At 43.1% G+C, this 21404-nt stretch overlaps 1 protein-coding gene across 17 annotated transcripts; it reads left to right on the top strand.

The window, feature by feature from the left end:
• The first annotated feature begins 2633 nt into the window (after nucleotides 1-2633).
• LOC142991943 (neuronal cell adhesion molecule-like) lies at nucleotides 2634-18952 on the top strand. Of its 17 annotated transcripts, XM_076142136.1 has the most exons (26): nucleotides 2634-2784; nucleotides 3052-3174; nucleotides 3417-3587; nucleotides 4145-4201; nucleotides 5083-5194; nucleotides 5290-5474; nucleotides 5675-5809; nucleotides 6469-6612; nucleotides 6726-6837; nucleotides 7079-7245; nucleotides 7503-7650; nucleotides 7742-7866; nucleotides 8132-8161; nucleotides 8898-8999; nucleotides 9465-9662; nucleotides 9792-9862; nucleotides 10057-10282; nucleotides 10373-10488; nucleotides 10575-10779; nucleotides 11623-11745; nucleotides 12177-12353; nucleotides 13716-13838; nucleotides 14391-14546; nucleotides 15613-15744; nucleotides 15853-15931; nucleotides 18594-18952. In XM_076142136.1, exons 1-26 carry the CDS (start codon nucleotides 2649-2651, stop codon nucleotides 18838-18840), a joined length of 3600 nt encoding a protein of 1199 aa, XP_075998251.1. In that variant the 5' UTR covers nucleotides 2634-2648; the 3' UTR covers nucleotides 18841-18952. The 17 variants fall into 17 exon arrangements, with proteins under 17 accessions (XP_075998251.1, XP_075998253.1, XP_075998256.1 ...); XM_076142138.1 differs by lacking the exon at nucleotides 13716-13838; XM_076142141.1 differs by lacking the exon at nucleotides 13716-13838 and having other exon boundaries at nucleotides 12177-12371; nucleotides 14507-14539.
• Nucleotides 18953-21404: the final 2452 nt, after the last annotated feature.

Below are 21404 nucleotides of genomic sequence, written 5' to 3'. Positions count from 1 at the left end.
AGCAAAACCTTGGGTCAACGCCCGGTGGCTCTGATAACTCTGTCTGTTGCTCTCAGCTCATTCTGGCCTTGTCTCTGCAACTAATAACTTAGAGATGGAGTCTGGATGCGGTTAGGCACTTGTCAACAAGGCAAGTGCATTTTGATTTGATTTGATTTGTCACGTCCCAGGCTGTTCACAAAGCAGCTGCCACCGAGCACTATGGTTGTCATAGGGCAATAATTGGGTTACTTTGTTTAACACAACCTCACTTGATTAACAGCTAATCAATGGACTATAAGCCTTTCATGAGTTCATGCAAGCCTGCACACCAGTCACCTCGATTGAACCTGAACATTCAGCTGGACCATCAGATGGCGAGAATATGAGAGCTGAGTATAGTAATCCCATAAACCAATGACTGCCCAGTGTCTGAAATGTGACCTTATACCAGATCAGTCTGCTGCTGGGTCAATCAGTCAGTCAATCAGACAGATAAGGCTCAGAGAGAAATGGAAGATAAAGGGAGTGTGCCCTTTCCTTGTCCCTTGGCATGTATTCTGTCGGCCGATTTGATCGATACGTCATCGAGACCTAATGGCACAGTGGCTGCGGCTGTGATTAGTTGAGCAAAATGAGTCCATGTGGGCCGCGTCTGTCCCCATTGGAGTGCACTAGATCAAAAAGATGGCTTCCAGCACACTGCACTGCATAGCAAGCAGCATCGATCCACGGCCAGAACACACTCTCTCTCTCTCATTCACTCTTTCACCTCTGCTGTGATTCATTCCACTCTCATTCTTGTTTCTCTCTCGCCTCACCAGCAGAACAAAATGCAACAAACTCAGTGTTTGATTGATAGCCATTGTTACTGGATATGCCACTCAACCAAATAATCCATGTTTGTCTCCCTCTGTGCGTGTGTGTGTGTCTCTCTCTCTCTCTCTCTCTCTCTCTGTGTGTGTGTGTGTGTAGCTGTGAATGTGTAAAGTGTGACTGAGGAGAGAAGAAGGGCTTCACCGACTTTGGGGGCAGACCTGCACATCATACAGCCACCAATGATGGAGAGGAGGATATGTGCAGCGATCCTGGCGCTCTTCCTCGGACACTTTGCCAGCGCGTTGGACGTCCCACTTGACCGTAAGACAACCAACCACCGCCGCAACACAATCAGAGATGATAGTGACGTCTCTCTGTTTATCAGCAGGCTCAACTTCCTGTTACTGTTCTCACTGTTATTGTAGTTTGAAACACTTTTCATGCTGCGGCTTCGCTCTGCTAAACCAAACCCTGGCAGACGCTGACAGCACTTCCCTCTGTTACTGGGAATGATATTTACTCTTTCCCAGTAACAGACCATTGGATGCTAGTATTCTAGTCTGGAATCTGGAGTTGTCCCAATCTTGTTTGAAGATGAAATAATGCAAAAAGAAGCAACTAATGTCTGGTTCTCTTTACTGTCACTTTCTCCAATTCATGGGGGAAACAAAGTTCTGGAAGGATGTAAGTGTCAGTTGACTTGTGCGGTGGTGCAAGTGTTTTTTTCCTGTGTGTTGAGCCTTATTTTTTATCATACTTTGTCTCTGCTACTCTTTTTTTTGGTTAAAAGCTGCTGAGTGTGATTTGCAGTGAAGTTTTATCATTTTGCATGCGTCACTTTGCGTTTTTTTGCTGTTTTTGTTTGTGTTTGTGTCTCTGCAGTGGTAGAAGTGTTTTTTTTCTGTAGAGCGATAATGCGAACAGCACGAGTTCTGTACGTCGTTTGTTTTGTCATAGACCATTAGTTATCTTCCCTCTGCTGGCAGAAATACATTAAACAGAGGATCATTACAAGGAAATGAAATGCCTTCTGCATGACGTTGTGGCGTTGCACATGTGCTGAGAGCTTTCTGTGTCTGTCAGCAAAAAGACTACGGCTCAACCGGCAAGACTGCATGTGATGAATAATGACTGCCTGGGTGGTCAATACAGCCAGAGAGAAGTGCTTCGTTATGCAGTACGGGTTATGATTAAATATTTGCCTTTTTCTGAATGCCTTTAGTGTCGCAGCCACCGAGCATAACTCACCAGTCCCCCAAGGATTTCATCATCGACCCACGGGAGAACATCGTCATCCACTGTGAGGCAAAGGGGAAGCCTCATCCCAGGTAGGGAAAATATAAGTCATTATTTTGGTTCTCCTGTGATGCAAATGAAAAGATGTTTCAGTTGTGATTTCAGCCTGTCACCGACGATTTTACAAAATAAAGGATTTTTAGGGGAAAATACGTTCAATCTTGGTCACCGACATTGCAAAAAATGCTCCAAATACAATGTTTATGACTAAGCTAAGATGCCATTTCCCCATAAGTTATTATATTTTGTGAAATTGCCATTGTTACGACATTAAAGCTTAATTTAAACTGACATTAAATCTGACTGTGCTCTACTTAATAGATGCTGAAACAAAACGGCATCAACAAAAAAGGGAAATGCAAAATGATGTTGTTCTTCTGACTGAATGATCTTAGAACAACATCTGGTTGATTTGAAATCCTAATCAGTGAACAGTGTGAGCATTTTTGTAAATGAATAATAAAGTCAAACCGTTATAATGCGGCTGCTTCCTCAGTTTCTCCTGGACGAAGAATGGGACCCACTTTGACATTGACCAGGACACCAGTGTCCACATGAGACCCCGCTCTGGGACTCTGGTGATGGACATCAGCAAAGAGAAGGCCGAGCATTACGAGGGCGTGTACCAGTGTACAGCCAGGAACGAACACGGAACTGCTGTTTCCAACAACATAGTCATACGACAGTCCAGTAAGCAGTGCAGCTCTTCTTCTATTCTTCCATTTTGTTGTTTTCATGCATATTTGAGGTTGTTGAGGTAACAGACGCATGAAGAAAGCAGCATATTTTGTTTAGTACATAGAGGTGACTCCTGTTTCCTTCATGTAGTTTATTCATCTCGCCTAGCCACCTCTGTCATCATGTCAGCGACGGTCCATTAGTAACCCATATTCCATATCTAATTGTCGAAGAGTCCCTTTGTGTACTGTATTCATCCTCCCTCTACTACCAATCCAGGGTCCCCCTTGTGGTCGAAGGAGAGAATCGAGCCAGTCATCGTTGAAGAGGGTGTGTCCTTGGTGTTACCATGTCGACCTCCTGCTGGCTTGCCTCCCCCTATTATCTTTTGGATGGACAATAGTGAGCATTTACACATTTTGTCTGGGGATTTGATCATGTGTCCTAAATAAGGATATGCAATGGGCTATATGGTGATTTTGTACATTTTGTAAACTGTAGCTAGGCACAAGTTCAAGGCTAGTAGTTGTCTCAAAATGTATCCTGTATATCTTATGGAATTAACCAAGTAGTAATTATTGCTTACTTTCTTATATACTTACTTTTAAAGGGACATTTTGAACTGACTTTGCTCTGCTTTACAGACTTCCAGAGACTCCCTCAGAGCCACAGGGTGTCCCAGTCCCTAAATGGAGACCTGTACTTCTCCAACGTCTTGCGGGAGGATTCCAGGAATGACTACATCTGCTATGCACGCTTCCCACACACGCAGACTATCCAGCAGAAACAACCCATCACTGTTAGGGTCTTCAATAGTAAGTCTGATTGTGTGTGTGTGTGAGACAGAGAGAGAATGTCAGATCCAGTCACAGTATAGTGAGATGATGAGGTTTGTGTGTGTGTGTGTGTGTGTGTGTGTGTGTGTGTGTGTGTGTGTGTGTGTGTGTGTGTGAGAATAGGAGACAGTAGTATGTTTTAAAAGGACTGTGTGGGAGGGAAACTGCATTTCCTATCTCTGATTCCATCCTCAGAGACGCCAGTGGTAGCCGTCCTGCTGAAAAGACATATTGTCAGAGCTCCCATGTCTCTCTGTGTGTATTATGTGTCAGACAAGCGTTCATGTTCATATTCACACTCTCTTCCATTAACAAAGACGGCTCTCATCCAGCCAACATTTACATTTGACATGATGACAGACTCTTCTCACTGTTCTCCATCTGTGACCTTTATGTTATTTGAATTTATGTTCCTCACAGTTTTGATTTATATCTAAATGCTCTCATGTTGTGTTGTCCAGTCTTTTATTCATTTTATGTTGATATTTTCTGATCATTTCTTCCTGTGGCATGTTTGATTTTCTGTTGTGTTACAGTGGATGAAATCAATGACACAATGGCAGCTATTTACAATGACACTGATTTATTTAGTGGTGAGTTTTGGCACCCTCTAGTGTTTACCCTGACTTACAGCAACAAATCGTAGCTGTTAACCTTTATTAACACGATCCCTCAATCCCCTGAATCCCAATTAATGCTCCATCCCTCCACCGCTCCTGTTCTATCCAATCAACATACTTCCTTCCGTGATGATGTGAAAATAGTAACCTTAATGATTCACCTTGCATGATGATTAAACTATTTTCCCGACCTGATTCTCTATATTTAACACTCTCATATAACATATAACGTGCTCAAACAGAGCTTTGAACAATTAAAGCATGGGTCTACATGTGCTTACAAGCTGCTTTTACAATCTGATCTGCAAACTGTCAGCTGCTAAACCTTTATTTCCAGAATCCCTCGTCCTGCAGTCCTGCTGCGATGCCTAATCTTAGACTCCACCTACCTGTTAACTCCCCTTTCCCCCACCTTTTTCTCTTCTCTTCCCTTTAAATGACATGTTGCAAAATCACCACCCTGAGGCTGACTCATACAATTGATTTGATTTGCCAATTTAACATTTTATCATTATATGTTATTATATTCTGTAGCAGAGAGCAGCATCCTCATCATCGTCTCAGTTCAGTTCATTCCAGCCTTTATTATAATCCCAGATGGCATTCGGCAATAAACATGCACGAAAAAAGAGTGTAGCAAAACATAATGTGGCTGTAAAATATACATATACCCATAAAATATTAGAATAGCAGTCTGTGCTGAATTACCTCATCGGTGTAGATCAAAGAAATCAGCTAGGGGGGGATTGTGAATGCACCGTGTGTGTTTTGGGCCTGGATCTCCACTGTGATCATGGCCCTATGCAATAAGATGGACGATGTAATAATGTCTATGTGTGTGTGTGTAACTGCAGAAGCCCCAGCAGATGAGAGGAGGCCTACCTTCCTCATCCCATCTGGTCCTTCCAGTTCCAAGCTGGTTTTGAGAGGACAGGTTCTGGAGTTGGAGTGTATCGCCGGGGGACTGTAAGTCACACAGCCATTACTTTGTTTCTGAATGTTTGTGCCTTTGTGAGTGTGTGTCATCCTGACTTTTCCTCACTGCTTCTCGGTGAATCCAGCCCTACGCCTGAAATCTCCTGGATCAAAGTGAGCGGTGATTTCCCGACCAAGCGCACATCCTTCCTGCACTACCAGAAGACTCTGAGCATTGTGAATGTGTCCGAGTCCGATGTGGGGGATTACCGCTGTACCGCCAAGAACCAGCATGGCTCAGCTCACCACACCATCCATGTAACGGTCAAAGGTGTGTTTGTGATGAAATCCCTTCAGTTCATCAACAATGTGGTGGCCCTGTCATCTCTCTCTGTGTGTTGCTGTCCCCCTCTCCCTCCCTCTCTCTCCCTCTCCCTCCATCTTATAATGGATTTATGCACAGATGCCAGCAGAGCAGTGTGTGCAGTGATTAATTCTGCAGCCTTCTGCTGTGCTCTGTGTTATTTTCAGCTGCTCCATATTGGATCACTGGCCCTCCAAGGAACCTTGTCCTCGCTCCAGGAGAGACCGGGAAGCTGACCTGCCTGGCCAGTGGCACGCCCAAGCCCGCCGTTACCTGGGCCATGAATGGGATTCCCATCGAGAGTGAGTACAGCTCTTCGTCTGTCTAAAAGTCATCCCCATAAAAGTTGAAGATTGTATTTCATCTGGCTTCCTGTAAAAGCAGAGCAATGTTTTATCTACGTGTAGATATTTTGACATGGCATGTCTGTGTTAGGGATGTGTTTGTTTGGTAGAGCATCAGACTTTTAATCTGAGGGTCCAGGGTTCAAGTCCCTGTTCAGGCGGACTTTGGTGACTTGGGGGGACTTGATTCGAGTTCCCCCTGTGGACTGGCAGCCAAAGTTTTGCCAAAAAGTAACACTGCCAGGGGGCCTTTGAGCAAGGCACTGAACCCCCAACCTGCTCCACGTTGCATTTGTGTGTGCATGTAATGAAAATGCATGGGTCTGGAACAGGGAATTTCTCATTTGTGAGATTGACAAAGGGGTGTTTATCTTATCTTTATCTTATAGAATTCATTAGGGTGACTTTAAATCATGGTATTAACAAAATCAACACATACTGTAGGTGGATAAAGTACTTTCACAAACAAAGTCCCATACTGTGAAAGTCCATCAGAGAAATAACAACGTTTGTGCTCAAACTTGTCCCTGCAGGATCTTGTCAATTTTTATTTTATCTGTATATCAGAGATCCATAGTTATGTCTGTCAATTCTGTGATCCAATCCAATCCAAACAGATTCCCCTGAGGACGTCAGCAGAAAGGTGGAGGATGACACCATCATATTCACTGATGTGCAGAGTGGATCCAGTGCTGTCTACCAGTGTACCATCGCCAACGAGTACGGTTACCTCCTCTCCAATGCCTTTGTCAACGTCCTCTGTAAGTTCATTACACTCGGGCCGCGATCCATTTTTATTGGAACACTTCTTCCATTGATATAGATTTTTTTTGAGTGTTGTAATATCTCAATAATTACTGTTGTCTGACTGCAGCGGAGTCGCCCAGAGTGCTGACACAAGCCAACAAAGTCTTCCAGGTCATCAGAAATCATCCCGCCTTGATTGACTGCCATTCCTTTGGATCACCCATCCCTAAAATCACATGGTGAGTGAACGTTTGACGGCAGAGACACTAGTGGCTCCTCATAGTGTATTTGACTTTCTTGAGTTCAAGAGACAACATCATGATGTCCTTCAGCCATTGTGAGACAGAGGGAGGGGGTAAGGGATCGCATAGAGTGGTATGATGTCCAACAACTAACCTTTGCTGGCTGTGGTTAGTTGTTGTCATTGTTGTTTGTCATCCCTTTGCCTAATGCTTTCTCCAATTTCCTGTCTGTCCCTAGGTTCAAAGACAGTCGTTCCAGCACTCTGGATGGGGATCCATACGTCCTCCACGACAACGGGACTTTAGAAATCCCTATAGCTCAGGCTCACAACAGTGGGAAATACACCTGTGTGGCCAGGAACCCCCTTGGTAATTTTGAGAATCATGTGTACCTGGAGGTCAAAGGTGAGACTTTAATTCATTATTGACATTCACAGCGCTCTGTTTTTTCATGACTGTATGTAGTGTAATATAAAGTTGCAATTGCAGTAGTAGAAGTAGTATGTAGTATTAAATTTGCCGTTTAAAATGATAGCATTAATCAGAATATAAAGTAGAAGTTAATATGAGCCTAAGCAAACATTAAAGCCTGGAATCTGGCTGTCTTCCATGCTTGGCATATAGAATAGCTTTTCATGCTTATCCTCTGACGTCCAATTCAGAGCCCACCCGAATCCTGAAGCAGCCGGAGTACAAGGTTGTGAAGAGAGGCAGGGAGGCGGTGTTTGAGTGCAAGGTGAAACACGATGCCTCGCTCATCCCCACCATGACCTGGCTCAGAGATGACGGAGAGCTGCCGGATGATGAGAGGTCTGGATCAGTGACATTATCCTTTTTTTGGGGGGATTTCTTACGATCGGAAAATGCTGACCTGCTGTTTGTCGTCATGCTTTGTGTACAGGTTTATTGTAGATTCACACAGCCTGACCATCACTGATGTGACAGAGAGTGACGAGGGGATGTACACCTGCATCATGAACACCACTCTGGACCACGACTCAGCCAGCGCTCAGCTCACTGTTGTCGGTATGTACGACTTTGTCACAGCTGAATCTTAGAGCTACTCTGAAAACAAACTCCGAGAAGTGAATGTCTGATAGTTAAGCGACAGATTTCCTTTTAGCATTTCAAGGTTAATTGCCTAAGAGTTCACGCACAAGTGCCAAGGTGGATTCAGTCAGCTATTCTGTCAGCAGCATGAATATTTGATGAAAGGTACAAAGTCTTTGTGTTCTTATGGATAACTGACCAATAAACTCCCTACTTCACTCCTGCCTTCCTACCTTGGCAGAGGCCACACCAACACCGCCTGTCCTCTACGGTAAACCTGCAGCACACACCAGCAGCCAGATGTGCTATGCTGACGTGGTCCTGTGTTGTCCGTGGGATGTGTCTGTGCAGATTTGTTTCGTGAAGCATGTTGTCGCCTGAAGATGTCATTTGTTTGCGTTTGTTCTGATTTGAAAATCGTCAATTTGCTTTGTGTTTCAGGTTTTTCTTTACTTTTTTGATATATTTTCTATATTTCCATTCTTGCAAAGGGTACAATGCTTGCATGCCTTGTAACACTGATACAATAATATTGACATTTAGGCAGAGGGAAGCAACATCCACAAAGCTTATTTATAAACCAAGCATTTCCTCAAGCATCATTTGAGATATTTTGCACCGCACCGTTTTCCCCTCCGCTCATTTATTCCACGCATGTATCCACTTTATCATTACTTCCCCAAACACGAACATCAATTTAGCCCAAGACTCTATTTCATGCAGAGTGATTATGGGAACTACTCAAGATGTGCATCAGCTGTTTTATATGCATGATGCGCTCCCTGCATGTATATCTTTGCCCCAGTAACACTGGAAAGGAATGCAGCATTGGCTGACAGGTGTAACTCAGACCAGACAGACAAATGAATGTTACCAGACATCCTGTTTCTTTTATATTTTTCTTCTCATGTCATGATCCTTCACTCTCTGCCACTGCGTCTGAAGTCAGTGTCAATATAGTCTAGACTATCCTGTTGAATTTGCCTGTCTGTGTGTATCTTTCCCAGAGCGACCCGACGCCCCAACTGACCTTGAGCTGACGGACAAGAAAGACAGGAGTATCCAGCTCACATGGACCCCCGGGGATGAACATAACAGTCCTATTCAGAGTACGTCTGTAGAATATGTTTGTGTGTGCGCGCCTTTTTATGTACGCCTGACCCAAGCAGTCGATTCTACGGTATTTTGTCCAGGCAAAAGTGTTTAAATCTGTATTTTTAGGGATACAAAATATCAGAACTTCAGCTCTGAAGTCTCAGTCTTTGTGATCATATGCAAACAGAGAGAGATGATGAAAGAGTGAAGACATTTTGAGGTGTTATCATTCAGTGGGTGATGTGACACACTCCCTAAAACTGAATCCTGTTTGATGTTAGGTTCTACTCACTCACACACAGAATATGAATTGCTATTGATTAGTATCAGATGATGCTGCTGTATTACAGGTGTGAAGCACTGATAATATCTGCACAGCATTTATCCTTTACATTCTATATTTTATACTATTGCAGTTGTCCACATATGCATTTACATAAACTGTTGTATGATGCATAATGTCATCTGTTGCTCCACAGTGTTTCTGATCCAGTATGAAGATTCTCTCCACCACCACGGTCACTGGCACAATCTCACCGAGGTCCCTGGAACCAAAACTACAGCCCACCTCAAGCTCTCCCCCTTCGTCCACTACACCTTCAGAGTCCTGGCTCTCAACGCTGTGGGCTTCAGCCACTCCAGCTTCCCCTCCAGAATGTACAAAACCAAAGCGGCAGGTTAGAAGCTTAACTTAAAAAGACACTCAGTGTGCTGATCTGAGCCCCGGGGAACGTTTCTCCTTCCTCTTGCAGTGTTGATCATTCAAGTGTGCTGGGATAATATTTCTTTTTTCTTTTTTTTTTCAGCTCCAGATGAGAATCCAACTGGGGTAGAGGGACTTGGAACGCAACACAACAATCTTGTCATCTCTTGGAAGGTAATCAAGTAATCTAAGGCTAATTATCTTGATGCTAAGGCCCTTATTGTTGTCTAGGGATTAGCAATGTAATAGTGAGACATTATGCTGTTAATGCTTTACCCTCTGCGTTACCCTCTGTCAGTACTCATTTTCATTATCTCTTCATTTTCATCCTGTATTTACCTTTGGGCTTCATCTCTTAATCTCCTCAGCCATTGACCAGTCTCCAGTCTAATGGGCCGGGGCTGCAGTACAAGGTGATGTGGAGGCAGAAAGCAAGGGATGGGGATTGGTCCTCAGTGTCAGTGGCTAACGTATCCAAGTTTGTGGTGTCTGGAACGCCCACCTTTGCTGCATATGAGATCAAAGTTCAGTCTCTGAACGACTACGGTAACGGACCTGAACCTACTCTTGCCCATGGCTTCTCAGGAGAGGACTGTGAGTAACACCGACACGTACCTACCCAGTCTCTTATCTGTTGTTCTAGCTGCTTTCTGTTTTACAAACTATTGTGTGTTTGTCCGATAGTACCGGTGGCAGCCCCATCCAATGTCCAGGCCATGGTAGTGAACAGTACTCTGGTAGAGGTTCATTGGGATCCCGTGTCCCCTAAATTAATAAGAGGACATCTCAGAGGATATAAGGTACGTTCGGACCATGGGTAGTGCGACGCAGCGTGCACACAAATATTATGTTCAACACTGATATGGTATATATTCTATATTTTAAGGTGTACTACTGGAGACAGCGCAGCCTTCACAAACACAACCCCCATCATGCAGAGAAGCAGATCCTCACCTTCGGTGGGGAACACAGTCGCGGCATGCTGCCTGATCTGCACCCCTTCAGTCTCTATTCGTTCAACGTCAGGGTTTTTAATGACAAGGGAGAGGGACCAGCCAGTCCCAGCCAGGACTTTGAGACACCAGAGGGAGGTGAGTGACGAGACAAGCTTTGTTTTTGGATTTTATAAAACTGAAATTTCTATTCACCACAATATACAAGCTTTCCAGCCACTGAGCTTTGTCAAAGATGCAGAAGTTGAGGTATATGTGTAGGGAAATGGTTTCAATAAGACAAACCTGTATGCCTCCGACTGCCCTGAAAGCTTCAATTCTGATTGAACCTTAACACTGTTATCCTCATTCAGTCAGTACAAGTGCAAAGTGCAAGCCTATGGAGAACGAGTTAGTTAGTTTCTCAGTTCGTGGACGTTGGCAGCTCTGGCACATCGGGGCAGAGTGAAGCTTTTTGAAGGAAGGGGCAGATCTTAAAGAGTCACTCAAACAGCCTGGTCTCACTTTAGTACTTGTTCTCAGCATGGGAAAGTTGCAGTCCATTAGTTTACTTATTACTAAAATGATTGGATTAATTAAGGAAATACTTAACATTGGATAGTGTTGTGATGGGTATGTTCATTTGCACATTAACTGCATATTACCAATTGAAATATGATAATTAGATGCTATGGATGTTGGCAATATTTATAATTATATAATGTAAAAGGAAGCTTCTTCTGTTCAGTCATTTGTTTAATGGATAATGGACTGTACTCATAGCACTTTCCTCCAATGTGCTTTACACTGACCTCACATTCATCCATTCATACACTGACGGCAGGGACATACCATGCAAGGGGACAACCTGCACTTCCACAGGGTCTCTAGCAGGAGCATGAAAAGACCCCCATCCTTTCTTTACGCGTTAACTTGTAACTCTCCCCGCTCTATCTTAAACAACTGCCTAAAGTTGTTTGGTTGTCTTTGGTTTATGTGCAGTGCCAGGGATGCCGTCCTCCCTGATCATCACCAACCCAAACCTGGACTCTCTCACTCTTGAGTGGGGCCCTCCTCACGACCGGAACGGACGCATCACTGGCTACACCCTCAAATATCAGCCAGGTGAGCTTTGGCTGGAACGCAGCACCTAGGTCATATAGAGCTTTAGTATTAAATCAATAACACATTGTCATCTCCTTAGTTTGTAGTATTTATATTCTCCTTCTGCATGTCACGTACATAAGAAGCAATTCGGGAATGATAAGGATAGATCCAAAAACTTCCCAACAAGATATGTTACCTAAACTATAACGGCACACATTAACAGATCAAACTTTGTCACTCCTTTCAACTCCTTAACCCCACATCTCCTTGCTCCAAATGCTTCCACTTCCATTTTCTTATTTTCTGACACTCAAATCTCCATCTACATCCCTCACCCTCATACCTTCACTACTTCCCCTGCTTCCACCCCCGTTTCGACTCTGTCCCATTACTCCCTGTCGCCCCCCCCAACCCCCCATTTTCTTGTCACCCATCCTCCACCCATGTAGTCAATAACTCCAATGAGCTGGGCCAAATGGAGGAGCTGGCCCTGCCCGACAATGAGACCTCCGTCACTTTGCTCAACCTCAAGTACAGCACACGCTACAAGTTTTATTTGAATGCCAAAACAGGCAGGGGAGAAGGCCCAGCCGTTACACAGGAAGCTGTCACCATCATGGACGAAGGTAAGTCATCAAATTTAGGTGAATAGAAGAAAACACCATCAGTTTTCCTTATATAGGAAATTTGTATTATATTCACTAAAGAGTATTACTTATGTTTAAGTCCAAACATGTCACTTATATAAAGCTCACACGTGATTTACATTAAGGAACATTGAACCATTCTCTTATTGTGACGCATGGTGTTTACTGTCAGAACGCTTCATTCATCAACATTGCATCAGCGAATTTGACAATTTCATAAAATCTTGAGAATTAGTTTAGGTGTTTATACTGGAAAAAGTTTGTAGTTGTACCTGAAATGTTAGATTGCTCAGTTTCCTTCAGGAGAATTCTACACATGACATGAATCAGACGTGGACCTTTCTTATTTTGTTCATGTCCCCAAAACCTAAGAAGAAAAATATTCAAATATTGATGAATGAGGCTGATTGTCAAGTTGATTGTAAATATTGAATGTTTCCATTGAGTGTATCAGTACATATTGCACAATACTTCATCATAGCAAGACACACATAAAGCTCGTCATTACCTCTGTCTTGTGGAACATGAGTGTGATCTTCTTGCATTGTTACACGAGGCGACCAAAGCTGTATTCAGTCTGACCTCACTCAGCATGACTGTGTGAATACAGAGACTTGGGGGAGGAGAGGGATCATCTCATAGTGACCCCCCTGTTCCTGTTTTGTGTGTCCTGTTCTTCTTCTACAAGCTCTCATACCGCAGCTTGATGTAGATGTGGGCCCCGGGTCCATTGGTATCTAGCGTGTGCACGTTTATATCAATACATATGTACATCCCACCATAAGCATGCACTTCCTTGACTGCAAGCAATCTCTTGTCCAGTGATGCATGGAGTGCAAAAGCTGTGGAAAGTTCAAAGCCACATACAGCAGCTGAAAACACAAAGTTAAACCTTTATTAATGTTGTGATGAAACGCTTTTCGCTGAGGCTTTGCCGACTTTGACCCCTTCTCACCCTCCTGCACGGTGGCCCGCTGCCGGTCGTCTGTGTGTGTGACGCTTCTGCCCTGCATGGCGAGTGTTTGCTTGGCATGCTAAATACACTGGGCTGTGTATAACTACTGCAGTGTGTCCGGTGTCTCTGTGGGTTGTATTTGTGTCTGCGTGTATGTGCGTGTCTCTGTGTGTATGCGTGCGGTGCGGTCTTTACCCTCTTCATGTTGTTTACAGGGAACACACAACCCCCTCACCCCATTGCACCGTCTCCTCCACGCCATCCACACCACAATGGTACAGACGCTTATGTGATCTTAGCGCTCCACATATCTGATTTGTACTTTGTGTGATTGATCATGTTAGTTTGGATTGCCGTTTGAACTACATTCTCTCTTGTTTGCTCAGTGCGGCCGATGACTCCAGCTTTTGGGAATGTTAGCTCCATGTTGGGAGACGACGGGGCCCTGATCAGTTGGGAATACTGGGGCCCAGAGAACAATGTTTATGTAGAATACCTAGTTGAAAACAGTAAGCCCTGCGCCTTTTTTATTTCTGACTATTCTAACATAGGTGGCAAGAGACTCCTACTTCGTTATTGGCCTCGCCGCAGGTGAATAGAAATATTGGCACGTTGCTCCGGCCAATGTGAACCCAGACGTGATACACAACAACACCGTCTGTGATTGGATTTGGATTGGAATGACTCAGTTGTTGATTTGATCCACCTGCAGTGCAGAGTTAAACACACACTATGCTGCTGTAGTATGATTCTCTCACACCTACTGTTTACTTCACCCCAACTTGGATTGTCATAGTTATTCATTTACATAGTTAGATCATACCCCAAATTTGTATTAATTTCCTATAATTGATTTGTAGACTGAACATTTTTAGATAATAAGAATAAATTAAATTTGAAAATGGATTAATTTCCCTCCATTATAATCCATTCCATTAGATGCTATTCAGAAACCCATTTTAATTTCAACCCAGTCCTATTTCATCATCATGGCCCGTATGAATTTGTGCTCGCTCGCTTAAAGGTGCTTTTCTTGGTGAACGTCCCTCCTGCAGGTGAAGGTGAAGAGGAGTGGAAGAAAGAGTATGTGAATGGCTCTCAGAACTTTATGCTGAAGGGTTTAAAAGAAGGCCTCTCCTATAGAGTGCGATTGGTGGCCAAAGGTCACTCCGACCAGGCGCTCCACCACTCCGAGGAGCTTTTGGTGAAGGTCCCAGGTGAGGCACTTCCTGGGCAGTCGCCTCCACCTCGGCCTGGCCTGGCAATTGTGTTTGTGTGTGGAGTGTGTGGTAGTTTGTGCCGTTGTGTGACGATAAGCCGGTCAAGCACAGGTGTTAGGTGTGTTGTGGTCATGCCAGGCTGGTTCTGTAGTGATGAAGACACAGTGTGTAGTGCCGTGCATGTTTGTGTGGTTTCATTTCAGCAGCATTAAAGTGACACTCCTGCGATTTGACAAAATATACTGGTTATCAGGTGATTTAGGTCTGAACCAGGACGCTGACATTGTTTTTGTTGTAAGTTGCAGCATCCTGTAGGTATTTGTAGGCGTTCAAATGGACCCTCATGGAGCCTTGTGTTAAACATGTTGATAAGCCTCTAAAATCTGTTCAGTATGGAATAGGAAGATGTTTTCCTCTGACCTTTGACCCTGAAGTTGATGTCGTAAAGAGAAATTATACCCAAAGAAGTAATAACACAGGGATCCCTAAGCGTTCATTCAAAAGTCTTGCTCGCACCAAATACCTCTAATATGCTGCAACTTACAAAATAAACAAACTCATTGATCTAGCTTGGACATGAATGACCTGAAAATCTTCTGTTGTGAAAATTGCCAGAGTATCTCTTTAAAGTTTGCTCTCGTCTTGGTAATTAGAATAGGTGGATCACATTCTCATATAGAAGACTGATACGTGTTTAGTCTAATCTCATCCCCAGTAAACCTGTGTGTGTGTGTGTGTGTGTGTGTGTGTGTGTGTGTGGGTGTCTGTGTGTGTTTTGGAGATAATTGTGGCATAAATGGCTCTCTAAACTGCCGCTCATCTTAGACTTTGTACTAACGTGGTTCAATAACAAAGGATTTCTAACTCTTAGTAACAATATGCAACAATGATCCACTCATGAACTCAGTGAAACCCTTAGCTTGTAGATACTAAGACACAACTACAAATTGTTTAACACTGACTGGATATTCCTTGTTTGTTAAGCACACACTTCTCTACTGGTCTGTGTTTATTTTTGAGGTGGTTCAGTCATAAATGTTCACCATTTTGCCTCTCTGGTCAGCTGTGACAAGCAGACAGGTGGACATCGCTACTCAGGGATGGTTCATTGGCCTCATGTGTGCCATTGCGCTCCTCATCCTCATCCTTCTCATCATCTGCTTCATCCAGAGGAATAAGGGTGGGAAATACCCTGGTGAGTGGCGCACAGTCACAGACACACACACTCACACGTTGCATCATCCATTTCTTCTTCTCTTTTGCTCGGTTACATCACATTTTTTGCCTAATCCCTTCCCACCAGTGAAAGAGAAGGAGGACGCACACACAGATGCAGAGTTCCAGCCCATGAAAGATGAGGACTGTACTTTTGTGGAATACAGGTGAGAGAAAGCGATCCAGCCTTCTGGAGCCCCCAGACTCCATTTTACCCATGAACCCATGCATTTTGCCTAAACATGCCCCCTCTGGCTGGGCTGAAGCACTGCACTCCTGCCCTCCTCCCAAAACCTTTACAGCTGACCTCCAACTAACTCCCAAGATTCACAGGAAATCATGCAAACAAGAAGAAGTGCCATTCATCTGAACTTCCACTACAGTGAAGCACAATATTTTTTTTCCTCCTCTGTCTTCTGGGACGTCCTGGATGGCACAATGCTGAATTATTTGTCTTTGACTTGATATGGTTTGCTTGATATGGCAGTGTCATGAGAGAAGCAGGATTCTTCAGGTTCTTGGGATTAGGGATTTGGGTACTTTCAACTTTAAATAAGACAGTCAGGAAAAATAAGCTAGATTCATTTTCAACACAAACATGAAATCTAATCCAAATGACAAAATAAGCTATACATTGTAAACAATAGGTCTGTGTACTTTCCGTTCAGTGATTTTGCCCTAAAGAGGCCTAATAATTTCAACTAACCTATCACAGAAAGTGGGCGTGTTCCTAATGTGTTGATCGCTGATGCCGATCCCCTTAAACAGGCTGATGTCATCCAGTGCCGACTCTCTGTGAAGTCACATAGCCACATGCAAACAAGCTGAGGTTGCTTGACTTTTCTCTGAGCTAAAAAATGGAAATCCAGGATGCAAATATAGAAATTCTGTCACATTTCCACAAACCGCTCCCTGTTTTCTGTCAACGAATAGAAGGTACACAGACCGCACAGTCTATAGTATTAACACTTTGCCGAGTGTATTGCTACTTACATACTTGATGCTGGTACAGAATGACAGGCGCTCACACCTTAAACAGCTAAGCTTGCTGGCATCCTCTTTCCAGGCTGCTTTCCCATCGCACGCAGAATAAAGAAAAATGAAGCACTTTACTTCTGTATAGCTAACATTTTTGAATATTGTTTTTTATAAGTCAATTTATAAAATGGTCTTTCTTTTATATTTTATATTACTTTTTTGTATTATCTATACATAAACCTGTTGTATGGATTTTATGCTGTGATAAATACATATCGTTATATAATAAGTGATATGCATGGTGTGAAATTCTGATACATGAAATTTGCTTTACGCAATGATGTGTTGATTGAAATTATTCCAAATAATATATAGATGTATAGCAGATCTAATTTAGAATTATCCGCATGTTTGAGTGCAAGCAGTGGTTGTCGAGTGTACCAGAGCTGGTCAGTAGCCATTCTTAAACCATTTTAGATCGTGAAGGTAAGGGACTTATTTACACTGCACTCTCCAATGGACATCAATGCAAAGAACAAAGCAGACAATAAGTCACATGGCACAAGTGTACAAATATTACAGTGCCTTTGTGAGAGTATACTTTATATCCATGCTGTTTCATTATGGTCAGCTGGAATCTATTGTCAATAAAGGCATAACGTAAGTCACCTGAGCTGTTCTTGTTTGACTATAGGAGGGCACAAGTCCATAAGATACAACAATCTGTTCCATATACGTTTATATGCAAAGTACAATCCTCCTGTTGGGTTACTGTTGTGATGTGAACGTCTCCACTGGATCTCTCTGCATCTGATCTCTTTGTCTATTTGCAACATTCTTATGCAAAGGTGTAGGTCTCAGGGAAGGTAAGGATGGTGTGTGGGAGGGAGGGAGAGAGGGAGGGAGGGAGGGAGGGAGGGGAGTATGCAGTTTGAGGGCCATTGTACTGTAAGTCTAGCATATGTGGAGGGTTAGTAGTGTATAGAGTCACTGCCACTGTGGAGAAAAATGCTTGCTGTATCGTCATAGTTGTCATCAAATTTAATATTGGGTCTTAAAGCCGTCATAACCAGATCATACGCAGTACATGAAAGTGTCTACTGCAGTGTTGAAATGACTGATTGACGACGTCTAATATCAGTTTAGTGCTGTTTTTGCAACAGTGATCCTTACATTTTATATTTGAATTTTTAGCATCTGGCAATATTTCATCGTTATGACGGCTTTGACGGCCCGTTCCATCGATTGCGCTCACATATGTGGAATGTTTGGACTAACTGATATCCAAAGAAAACTTTCTTTGCAGAGTCTTCATTTTTGCCAATTTGTGATGATTGTCATGCTTGCTTGGGGGGGGGGGGGGGAGGAGGGAGGGGGGCGGGGGGGTGGCTGAAACCTTTTGCCTCTCCATATTTGATTCACATCATTGCACTGGGTTTTTTCTGTTTCTCATCACAACCCCCAGTCTGGTGGAAATGAACCATTCACCTCATATTTGGTTTCAGGGGGGGAATTTGAACTGGGAATGATTGCTTGAACTGTATTCCCCACCAACTAATCATTCACAGCTACTGTTTGGTTTTTTAGATTTGGAGCAGTCCAAAAAATTCTAATTTGCTTTTCGGAGAGCAGCAAAGTTCGCTGTCACAGATGAGAATTAAATAACTGCAAACTCCTGATGATTAAAGCTCAATCAAAACAACTTCACCATCACCTACTCTACCAAAAGTGGGTTATGGTAACAGAAGTATTGGCAATTCTATGCTCCTCCTAAAAAATGATCACTAATCTCCTTGTTGCATCTGTCACATCATTTCACCTGTAACACCTGCATGTTATTTTCTCCTTCAGTGACAATGAGGACCATAAACCATTAAAAGGGAGCCGCACGCCGTCTCATGCAACGGTTAAGAGAGACGACAGTGAAGACAGTTTAGTTGACTACGGAGAAGGCGGAGACGGACAGTTCAACGAAGATGGCTCGTTTATCGGCCAGTATAGTGGGAAGAGTGGCAGCAGGGACACTGCCGAGGGCCACGAGAGCTCAGAGGCCCCCTCTCCCATCAATGCCATGAACTCCTTGAACTCGTTTGTGTAGCCAATCCCGCCCCGCCCCCTCGACAGACCAGTATGAGGCACTGCACTGACTGCTCAGTCCCATCCCCACCTCTCTGCCAGGGCTGTTCCATCACCTGCATGGCTTTATGATCACATCTCCACCCCCCCACCCCCCTGCTGTGCCACCCATGAAACTCAGTCATCTAACAAATACGTAGACTGAGTAGTAAACTAGGAATCTTAATGGGAATCTTAATGGAGAGGTTTTGAGATAGCGATCGGACTGGATATCTGATTTTGATACAGCGCATGGCAACCCTGATATGACATCACATCATAGACTCATTAACACATTGAGATTAACACGTTTCCCATTCTCATGAGGAATCTGTTATGACTATGCAGTGCTCATCTGAACTATATTTGTTTTTGTGTTTTTTTTATTGGTTTATATTATTTACTATGTTAAAATAGTAATCTATTATTACTCCATGTATTTTTAAAGACAGAAGCTTGTACAGTAATCTGAATTTAATAATGTATGTACAATCCATTTGTGTGTTTCGTGTAATTACATCATGCATTTAAAGTGACGTTCTGGTGATTTTACCAATATTTTATGATTTTCACTTCCTTCAAGCCCAAACTAGGTCAATGACATAGTTTTTTCTGCAAGTTGGAGAAATCTGGCGCTCACTCACCAGGTCCACAGGCTCTTAAATGAACCCTTATGGATCATATTGCAGTGCAAGGATAGGAGCTTTTCATATAAAGCTATGTTATGCTATGGCGATTGTAACACTATCACGATTGTAGCCTTCCATGTATACCGCCTCAACATTCTCTCAGCTTCACGGTAAAAACATATTAGTATTTAACTCAACTTAACTTAAACTAAACTTGCAGCCTCATGTAGAGGAGCTTTTAGAGGCTTTTCAGCTTGTTAAACATAAGGATCCATTCAAAGGCTTGCAGACCTGATAAATGAACACCAAATGCTCCCAATTTACCAAACCCCAATGCCAGTGACCTAGATTACACTTGAATGGCCTGAAAATTGTAAAATCACCAGTGTGTCATTTGAAATGGCTGGCGGCAGACTGTGTACAGTGTATATAAATATAGTGAAGGGTTATTGGGAGCCGTGCACACAACATGTGTGAGATTATGTCTGTTGCAACATTTGATTGATACATCCTCACCTATCACTGCTTTGTGGAATGCTCAAGTGCACCTGTGATGGAGGAAGCCTCAATGCTGCATGGCGTGTCATCATTCACAACCTTTGCTCTGCATGCAACCTCCTTTCATTGGTTGCACCTGGCAGGAGTTTGATTTGTAGCCAATGGGAAACCCTGAGGGTGTGGGAGCATGCCAGCAGTATCTGTACTGCTCTTCTCATGCGTTGTGGCTGGTGCAGGTAGTGCCTTTCTTCAAATCTCTGATTCGATTCAGAAGTACCCTATTCAGAGTTCAGTGACTGGAACAGAGACAGTGCAGGACTGCAGAGGTCACACCTGCAGTCTGGACGTGTGAGACGCTTAAGAAGAGGAGAGAAATCATTCATGTGGTCAAGTTTAATGAGCCCTCACAATGCTTTGATGTACAGGACTTTGTGTTGATTCCTCTAAGAAGAAAGCACACCCATAATGCATCAGGCTAAAACACTGTTCGATACAATATGTCAAGTAGTTGTACTGCATTTCTGCAGTGTGAATGTAGCGATGTGTGCGTGTGTGTGTGTGTGTGTGTGTGCGTGTGTGCGTGCGTGCGTGCGTGCGTGTGCGTGCGTGCGTGCGTGCGTGTGTGTGTGTGCTGATACAGTGCATTATTCACTTCCTTCTAGGCGAAACTGTTCTCTTGTACTAACAACCCTTGAGGGCCTTTGGATGGGATCAAGATTTCTTTTTTCTTAACTTGCATCAAGTTTTATTTTTTTGTTAAAGACATGTAGAATATTTGTTGAAATTGTAAATACCCTTAATTGATTGTACAGGGATACACAGATACACAGCTTATAAGGTCGCCTAAGAGGCAATACTGTGCATGACATTAACTTAGGGCAATATTAAGTACTGGACGAGAATCTCTACATCAATTTGTTGTTGCTGTGCACTTTGCACTGTATCTGGACAGAAAGCTGCATAGGAATTTAAATTCTGATGCTTTTCTGATTTGGTTGACAGCAGGTTTATTTCTACAGTTACATCAGTTTTGGTATAATACAACAAAGTGTTGGCTTCTGTTATGTACTAATAGTTGCACAGGATTTTTTTTTTACTCTGATTTGTATTGGTTACATAAGCATTACTAGTATATTTCCTGAAATATACTTTTTTCTGACAGTATTGCAAATGATGTTGTATTTAAACAGATTTGTACTAACAGTTCTTTGTCTTTATTTAAGTTTCTCCATTTAGCACAAGTATGAAATTCAAGTGAAAATATAATGAATAAATAAATATAATTATCTGCCTGATTTTGCTGTTTTCACTCAAGTAATGAGATGCATCAGAACATAAAAAACCCTGGCGTTCAGTCTCCAGATGCTATGAGCTACATAATGTAACCATAAATGATTCATTACATTACAGAATGAGTGTG

The sequence above is a fragment of the Genypterus blacodes genome, unplaced genomic scaffold (assembly GCF_046128005.1).
Source record: "Genypterus blacodes isolate CSIRO-AG114 ecotype Tasmania unplaced genomic scaffold, CSIRO-AGI_Gbla_v1 ptg000021l_1, whole genome shotgun sequence".
In the NCBI taxonomy this organism is placed as follows: Eukaryota; Metazoa; Chordata; class Actinopteri; order Ophidiiformes; family Ophidiidae; genus Genypterus; species Genypterus blacodes.
The sequence above is the reverse complement of the archived record's forward strand: the minus strand, read 5'-3'. Positions and strand labels throughout refer to the sequence as shown.

What these genes read in the sequence shown, in the direction of transcription:
- LOC142991943 (XM_076142136.1), top strand. Translation starts at nt 2,649, where the DNA reads ATGAGACCCCGCTCTGGGACTCTGGTGATGGACATCAGCAAAGAGAAG. An exon ending in CGCTCAGCTCACTGTTGTCG is followed by an intron (nt 7,867 to 8,131) that starts GTATGTACGACT and finishes CTACCTTGGCAG; the next exon opens with AGGCCACACCAACACCGCCT. An exon ending in ATCTTGTCATCTCTTGGAAG is followed by an intron (nt 9,863 to 10,056) that starts GTAATCAAGTAA and finishes TAATCTCCTCAG; the next exon opens with CCATTGACCAGTCTCCAGTC.